Source organism: Wolffia australiana, chromosome 12, assembly GCF_029677425.1.
Source record: "Wolffia australiana isolate 7733 chromosome 12, ASM2967742v1".
In the NCBI taxonomy this organism is placed as follows: domain Eukaryota; kingdom Viridiplantae; phylum Streptophyta; class Magnoliopsida; order Alismatales; family Araceae; genus Wolffia; species Wolffia australiana.
In genome coordinates this window covers 7,780,766-7,789,703 of record NC_135846.1, presented here as the reverse complement: position 1 = coordinate 7,789,703, position 8,938 = coordinate 7,780,766, and the positions used below count along the sequence as shown (strand labels likewise).

General features: G+C 39.2%; 1 protein-coding gene across 1 annotated transcript; it reads left to right on the top strand.

Moving 5' to 3' along the window:
• Positions 1 to 536: 536 nt before the first annotated feature.
• Positions 537 to 8,221, top strand: ATG3 (autophagy 3 (APG3)). The gene is made up of 10 exons (XM_078584191.1): positions 537 to 809; positions 1,071 to 1,141; positions 1,237 to 1,353; positions 1,463 to 1,629; positions 2,301 to 2,386; positions 3,388 to 3,439; positions 6,403 to 6,468; positions 6,987 to 7,114; positions 7,314 to 7,415; positions 8,013 to 8,221. Exons 1-9 carry the CDS (start codon positions 649 to 651, stop codon positions 7,408 to 7,410), a joined length of 945 nt encoding a protein of 314 aa, XP_078440317.1. The 5' UTR covers positions 537 to 648; the 3' UTR covers positions 7,411 to 7,415; positions 8,013 to 8,221.
• Positions 8,222 to 8,938: the final 717 nt, after the last annotated feature.

Sequence of the window (8,938 nt, the reverse complement as noted above, 5' to 3'; positions counted from 1 at the left end):
AGAGAGATGTAGGGAGAGAAGAAGAGAGAGAGATATAGGGAGAGAAGAAGAGGGAGAGAGAGATAGGGAGAGAATGAAGAGAGAGAGATATAGGGAGAGAAGAAGAGGGAGAGAGAGATAGGGAGAGAATGAAGAGAGAGAGATATAGGGAGAGAAGAAGAGGGAGAGAGAGAGAGGGAGAGAATGAAGAGAGAGAGAGATAGAGAGAAGAAGGGAGAGATATAGGGAGAGAAGATGAGAGAGAGAGATAGGGAGAGAGAAAGAGAGAGAGGGGAGAGATAGAGAGAGGGAGAGAGAGATAGGGAGAGAGAAAGAGAGAGAGGGGAGAGAGAGAGAGAGGGAGATAGAGAGAGAGATAGAGATGGGAGGGAGGGGAGAGAGAGAGAGAGAGAGAGGAGGGGGACGCAGGACGGAACGGGACGCTCAGGACGGCCCAGCGGTTATCTCTGAACCCCTCCAACTGGAACCTATATAAATAGCTTGGAGCAGAGAGTCGACCTGAAGAGGGAAGACGAGAGAGAGAGAGAGAGAGAGAGAGAGAGAGAGAGAGAGAGAGAGAGAGAGAGAGAGAGAGAGAGAGAGAGAGAGAGAGAGAGAGAGAGAGAGAGAGAGAGAGGGAGAGAGAGAGAGAGGGGGGGGGGAGAGAGGATGGTGCTGTCGCAGAAGCTGCACGAGACGTTCAAGGGGACGGTGGAGAGGATAACAGGGCCGCGCACCGTCTCCGCCTTCAAAGAGAAGGGAGTTCTCAGCGTCTCCGAGTTCGTCATCGCCGGAGATAATCTCGTCTCCAAGTGCCCTACCTGGTCCTGGTATGCATTTCTCCTTGAATTCTCATCCGCTATATGCTGGAAATATCTGTCCATAATCGATTTTTTCAATCATCATCTACTTCAGAAGTAACTGCTAAAGAATTTTTCAGATCTGATGTTTTCTGAAAAAGTTCTGTGAATTGAGCAGTTTTTGTTTAGTTTAAGTAGAATCGCAAAGCAAGAGTCAAATCTGTGTTTATTTCAATGTCAAATGGTGTTTGATGGTTCTGATTTGCTGATGTCTGCGATTGGTTTGGTTAGGGAAGCCGGGGAGCCGAAGAAGAGGAAGCCGTACTTGCCTCCGGACAAACAATTCCTCGTAACTCGAAACGGTAATTATATTATACGGCGATTAATTTGATTTTATTGCGGATTTCGGTCGGCTTAGTCAATTTGCGTGTTCTTCTGGCTTTCCCTGGGTTCTCAGTTCCTTGCTTGCGAAGGGCGATCTCTGTTGAAGAAGCATATGAAGCTGCTGGTGGAGAAGTTCTTCTTGAAAGCGACGAGGATGACGGCTGGCTTGCCACCCATGGAAGGCCGAAAGGTGTAGCCATATTTTCTTAATCCATTCATTCAAAAGAAAAATATTTTGTTCATTATTTATCTCCAGATTAATTTGATTATAGGGGGCTAATGTGTTGTTTGTTCTGCAGAGGCTGTGCTTGGCGATGAAGAGAAGATACCTTCCATGGAGTCCTTGACGATCGGTTCTGATGGGGCGATTCGATCTATCTCTACCTATTTCGGTGGGGCAGAGGAAGAAGATATACCTGACATGGCAGACTTTGGGGATCCAGATAATTTGCTAGATGCAGATCCAGTACGTCAAACCCTCAGAGTTTCTTGCATTTCGTTGATTTCCATGCTTTTATCCCTCTTCAGTTTTGATTGCGTTTCTATTTGAATGGTGCATGAGGAGATTTTTTCTGGCATATTTACGGAATGTAGTACTTTCTCTTCCGGAAAACGACCTTGTTTGGATTTAAATGTTACGTGGAATGGAGAATTGAACTCACCAGAATAAAACAAAGGACTCAGGCTTTCAAGTGAAATATTTTAAATCTTGTTGAGCTGTACACATCAAGAGTGGCACATGATGCAAAATCATCAAAGTTGGGTATATTTGGGTCAATATGGAACGAGGAAATTGAAGGGAATAAATGATTGGCATTAGAATCACTTAGTTGTGGAAACCTTGATATTTGGACTGTGATTATTATTATTATTATTTTACTCAGCTCGCGCCATCCTAAAATTTGGGTATATCTGGTGGAAATGATTTTCGCCAAAAGATTACATTTTAAATGATTCCAAGATTTATACAAAGGATTTGAAAATTTTTTTTTGCTACATGCCGTACTTCTTTTATGCTTGTATTTTAATATTTTTATTTGCTGCTTTTTGATAAGTAGGTTAAAAGATCTGCACTTTTTATGGATTTTTCTTCATGTTTACATGGACGGCTCTTGCTTATGTAATAAATATGTCCAGGCAACACTCCAGCCTTCCTATTTTGTGGCTCATGAGCCAGATGAAGACAACATTCTTCGCACCCGTACATATGACGTTAGCATAACGTAAGGAATTTATTTCAGTTATAATCTGTTGATTTATCTTCATCTTTTGTCTGAGCCTTGGAAGTCTAGCAGGATACAATTTCACTTGGATCCGTCTTAGAAAATTTGAAAAAAAAATTGTGTCATTTCATAGTATTTTATCACATCTTGGTGAGGACAGCCAAAGAAGAATAGAGCATTCCTAATTTCTTCCAAAAATGGTTCCTTTGTTGACCATATGATATGAATCCTGTCGTAATCGTCAAGAAATTGCAGAAGCAGTAGGTAAACCATAAAATATAGTTCGATCTTGGCGACAAAAGAGATCAAAATAGAGGGTTCCATGAGTAGAGAGAGATGAGTGAGTATAGAGAGATAAAAAGGGGGAGATAGGGTGGAGAGCTCGGCAGAATCAGCCAGGCACCTCCTCTGGATTTGGAGCATCTCTAGACCAGTCACATGCCTTTGAACTTCGTATCAGGATTTCATATGCAAAGAAGCATTTGCCATATCATACTGAAAGTAAATAGTCCAGCGTCCAGGGCAAGAGAGAGATCTGAATGTTGCAATGAGCCTCCATGAGACCAATGCGGGAGCTTTAGATCTCCATGGAGGGAAATTCAGATGTGAGCAGCAGAGGAGAGAAAACGAGAAAAATAGAGGTGGAAAGAACATTCTTTGCACGGGAAGAGAGGCCCTAATTTTATACAACGTTCCAGGGTTACGGGGTTCAATGGTCAAAAAACAAAATGGATATATACACAATTACACAGACTTTTGGGTACGACTGTAAAAGATGGGAAATTTCATTTTATTTCGTGTTTGACGTTATCTTTGCTAACGCATAGTATGTAAGACCTATGGTCTAATTTTTAGCAGCAATTTTTGGTTCCTTTCAAGTTATACCCATTATTTTTTCTTTTGAAATGTCATAGTCTAATTAGTATCATCATCATTTACATAAGATCTGAGGAGCGGTTAACTTGCTTGTCTGATGTCTTGACTTTCCTTATGACATGCAGGTATGATAAATACTATCAAACACCCCGTGTCTGGTTGACTGGATATGATGAGGTGTGTTCCTCGGTCGTCAAATTACACTTATCTTCTTTTAGACATGTTTGCATGATTTCTTTAAAAAAGACACGTTTGCATGAGATTTCAGTTGATGCGCTACTTTTAGATGCTTGTTACATTGTGTTTTTTAACGGTCTTTTGTGATTCATTCTGAATGACTTAAAATCCACTCTAGTTTGAAAACTCTTAAACGGAATTTAAAGCAGTAGAATATGTGACGTACTCTTGAAAAGGAGGAAGAAGTTTCTGTGATCCCACATGGAATCTGATATGTTCTTCTCAAGAAAATATATAAGAGGCGATTTAACCAAAGAAATAAGTCCACGCCAGCTCAAGAGGACTAAGAAGGTCAATGACCCCATAAATAAAGACAGGGACAGACCTACAGGTACGAATTTCCAAGAAGTTGATGGGGTCCCATTTAGGAGCACGGGGAAAGGCTGGAGAGCAGGAGAAACCTGCGTCCAGAACAAGGATCTTGCGATCCTGGTTCATGTTATCTTCTATTCATTCTCGCTGAATCTACATTGTACACATTTCGTACATTTCATTCTGCAATTGTCTCGTGCAACAAACTGATAAAGATCTTCTCCCTGAAAATAGAATAATATCATATTTCGGATTTCATTTTATTGATCTTATCAGAATCCTTGGACTAAGAGTATCACATGGGAAAGCTATTTGATACGCAGCTGTATCGAATTGGTAAAAATACTGTAAATGTGGACTTTCTGTCCTCTCTTTCTTCTTTCATACATTCTTATGGGAATCGTATCACTATCCTACGCAGGTAAGTGTGAGGGATCCTAATAGGACCAAAGTCTACCTTTTCTTTCTCATTTGTCATCTTCGTCATTGAGTCATTGCGCTACTGCTAAATTATCCATTAAATCGGATCCTTCATTAATGTGGGATTTTCTCACCCTCGCACAGGGATGAGGTCCTTGGAGTGAACGGGCTGAGATCATCAAATACATGCAGATTCGTTAAGCCTCGTACACCATGAAATTCATGAGGAACATACTAGTCAGAACATACTTAGTGTATCCCACTCTAAGGAAGTCTGACATGTCCCTGGAGAAATTAGTAAAAGTCCCATATTATGTTTTACGCTCCATATGCTGTTATAAAAATAAGCATATCGCAATCAAATGAAGAGTTTGGATACCTTTCGACAGTTCAATGCAAAGCTCTATGGTACTTGAATCCGGGTTAGTCTTTCTCTTTGAGTTTGAGGTAGACTAAAAGATTTATTGCCCGGCTAGAAAAATCTCTGGTAATCTGCATCCTTACAAAAACTCATATCTCAGCAGTATAAAAGTGAGTACCTGGTCCAAGAGGTGTGTTTTGGTTGAAATTATTCCACCTTTTACATGAGAAGGCCTTTGTATAGAATTTTTGAAAAAGTTACTTTTGAGGCTAAATATTTGTTGTGCTGACTTTAATTTGATGATAATTTTCTAAAGGTGGGAGGTGTTCAGGTGGGATGGTACTTGTTGGCTAATCAATTTCTTTAATGTAAGATCAACAAAATATAAAGACCTGACTTTTTGGATGTTAATACCAGTGCTTCTGGATGATACCCTTGTTAGTGTTGTTTTTCCCAATTTTTAAGTTGTATTTTCTAGAGTATTGTCATTTTAGACTACTCTCTTCCTTTACGAGCCTATTTAAAGCCCCATTATAACCTTGAGTTCCACTTGGAAGACAAGGAATACTCTAGAAGGGGGAAAGGAACGGAGATGATCAATCAGGAGGAGGGAGTGATCAGTCTAGAGGGACCTGTATAAGATCCAGTGATAGAAAAATGATCTCAGACATGGAGGCTGACTAACTCCCGCAAAGAGTCCAACTTCATGAAATTTCTTCTCCGCCCTCCCAAAGGAAAGGCTACATATATTTATGGGGAAGGGGGAAATTACCCTGATGACAACTGGACCATCGTGTCCCTAGTGAGAGGAAATGACAGAAATAACCCTAGAGGGGATGGGGTTAGTATAAGTACTTTAGTCAGCAGGAGATGTCGAATGGAAGATAACACCATTGATAAGCTCCTACCAAGAACTTGTCATGGCAAGAAAAAGCACAAGCATAACATGTGTGGGTTGAGGTGCACGTGACTTCAAACAAATAAATGGGGGTAGAAGACGGTCAAGGCACCAAGAACTCGGTATTTTGCAATTTGTGGAAGCAAAGGTAGACTTTGCCAACTTTGCCGCCCAATGAAAAGATCCAATCCAGCTTGACCTCATAACAAATGAGAGAAGGCCAATCTGCTTCTCTCTCTATTCAACATCTATTCTGAATCGTACCCTGGTGAAGAGCACGATGATTCTTAAAACCTTGATCTGGTCCTCAAGGTCTATTTTATTTCTGGAAGTTTTGCCTGTTGCATTCCTCAAGGTCTATTCTTGAAGGTTTGCATTGAAAACATGGTTTTTTTCATGATTTCTCCCTTGTATAGTGATACGACCCCAACATATCTAGGCCCTTCTCATCATTTTGCCTAATAGGGGCAGTTTAGTCATTTGGACTTCTGTAATCCCTTTAAATAGAGCAGCCCACCCTTGAGGAGGGCAGCCAAGAAGTATTCCAGAAATGTGTTTGGCTCCCTCTGGCGACGTCCATTCCGCCGGACCCCTCACGTAGGCGACGTCCACTCCGCCTGCCCCCACCTGCCGTAGTCCATCCCGGCACGCCGTAGTCCATCCCGGTGCCCTCTCTCTCCCTTCTCGTCTTCTCCCGATACGAACAAACCAGGTTCGTATCATATAGTCTTAAAAGAAGTGGCACCATGTTGTCCCCATCATATCCGACTTAATTTGAAATCGTCAGGCTTTTTATTAGGATATATCATGAGAAAATTTACTATCTGCATAGTGATCACCCCAGTCATATATATAGTTGTAGCATTCTTTTTTATTTATTGACATCCTGAGAGGATTTTTATGTTTTTGTAGTTAAGGGTACCATTACAAGCAGAGCTCGTTCTTGAGGATGTTAGTCAAGACCATGCACACAAGACGGTAACCATGGTGTCTTAGTTCAACTTTAATCAGCTCCACTTGTATCCCACTGAATATCTGTGTCTAAAATTATCAATCATCATTATCTGTGTCTAAATGAAGTCCCAAAACAGGCTTTTTTGTTTTTTTGTACCATTTTTTGCATCTTATCTTTTTTAAAAAAAATTAGTCTCACAATCCCAGAACATACTTGTTTATCTACGTCTCGCCCTCTGAATTTTTGAATTTAACCCATCAACAATGATTATCTGTTCGTTGTGATTCGGTTTGGGTGGAAGAACTGAGGTTTTGGGAATTCAAGCGGTGATTTTATTAACCTATCGAGTGGTGATTTACGAGCATGATGGTATTGTATCTGGAAAGTGCTTTCACGCGGCATTATTTGGAGGTTGAACCAGAGTTTTACGTCTTTTGCTTTGAAACCTTTGTCGGATCTCAAATTTGTACCTTTATTTTTATTGTATAAAACTGCCGTGGTTCACAAATTTCACAATTTTCATTATTATTTATCAACGTAGGTGACAATTGAGGACCATCCTCATCTACCTGGGAAGCACGCGTCTGTCCACCCCTGCAGGCACGGAGCTGTGATGAAGAAGATCATCGATGTTTTAATGTCACGTGGAGTTGAACCGGAAGTGGACAGGTGACATCCTCTCCCTATTTATTTAGATCAATCACTTTATTTAATGATGCTTATAGCTTCCTTCATCCGTATTTATGTAATTTTTTCAAAAGGCATTCTATGCTTATACCTTTCAAAAATTCATTTTCATTTTTTTCTGACATGAAATGTAAATTCATTTTTCCTGATATTACTTTTTCTTTTTATTTTTTTACTCCAGGTACCTTTTCTTATTTCTGAAGTTCGTTGCGTCTGTCATTCCCACCATCGAGTATGACTACACCTTAGACTTTGATGTTGGAAGTTCTAGCCATTGATGAAGGTAATCAAATAACTTCATAGACCTGGAGGATAATCAAATAACTTCGTAGTCACTGCTTTCTAATTATTTGTTGGTAATGTAGACCGTAAACATGAAAGGTACGATAATTTCTATAATTGTTTGCGTACCGTCTTTTGAATTCTCTCCGATAACTTGTTACGTTGTGAGTAGGGTTCGGTGTCCGGGATGATGGTCACGAGTGGATGTCTACAAATTATTTTTGTCCTGTCATGGCCATTTATCGATTGATGAAGAATCATAATTATAATTGTCATTATTCCAAGCCCAAAACAATGAAAGTGATGGGATTTGAGGATGATGATGATGTATTCATTTTATTTTAGTTGCACGATGATGTTTTCAGTTCAATATTGTCTGGTTTCCAAACATTCTCACTGTCCTGTAACTGAAAATTATAAAATTTGTATTTCTGCGCAGGCTAGTGTCATCATATGATGATTTTTTGGTTGATGTTCACTATCGATGCTAATTTGCATTTTTTTCCTTGCATTTCTTAACATTGTTTATGCTTTATTACAGGAATTTAATTATTGTATTTGGCTAAATCTATTATGATTGTTATTATTTCTGCTTTAGTGAAAGGTGAATTCGGACCAGAAGACCAAAGTTGCATGAATTGGTGGAACCAAACTGCCAAATTGTGTACATTATAGATTATGTAAAAATGAAGACATTGTCTTCCCATGTCATGAGCATATGGAAAAGATTATGTGGTTTATGTCAACCTTGTCTATGTTGATAAGCTATGACATTGGTGATAATTTTCATGACATAATTGTGTTGCTGATGACGGTGGCATTAAAGGTATTATTTATATTTTTGGTATTGATCAGTAGCCATGAGTATCAAATCTCATCATATCTAGTTCTGTTTTGATAGCTGAGATATGAATCTAGATTTGCTTCCCATGAACTTACTAAAATACCAGATTCAATATAATCCCAAAGTAGCTGTTTATCATCATTGTAACAAAATATAAGATGCAACCAGTACATAAATAAGTATTGGGCATGTGGGAGAACCTCCAGATTGACTTCCAGTTTGAGTTCTAGATGCATCATTTTACGCCGCCAATTATCATATAGTTTGTGAGGATCTAGTCTTATCTGCTTCAATTCGAATGTTGGATCTAAAATGTCTTAAAATTAGAAACATAATTCCAAGCAATAATCTGAGAGCTTTCATGACTTGTATAGTGTAAAAGTTAAGTCAAACAACATCAAGAATTTCCCTAAAACAGTAGACTTGAAAATAAACCATGGGAATTGATTATTACTGGTTCACAGAGCAAGTAAGATAATATAATAATTTGAACTTGTGTATATGCCATTCTAGCAAGTTAACACACCCCATAATGTTGCTCATTCTCAGACCCTTACAAATTTTAAGCGATAAGAAAGCTCTAAATGCCTATATGTACTATACTTTAGACTTCCTACATTATGGAAAAAAATACAATTCACTTTGTGGATCTTATAATTCACAAACTTCATTTTTAAGTT

Coding starts and splice junctions, on each gene's coding strand:
- ATG3 (XM_078584191.1), top strand. CDS start 649: ATGGTGCTGTCGCAGAAGCTGCACGAGACGTTCAAGGGGACGGTGGAG. Junction 2,387..3,387: donor ACATATGACGTTAGCATAAC/GTAAGGAATTTA, acceptor TATGACATGCAG/GTATGATAAATACTATCAAA. Junction 6,469..6,986: donor AAGACCATGCACACAAGACG/GTAACCATGGTG, acceptor TTATCAACGTAG/GTGACAATTGAGGACCATCC.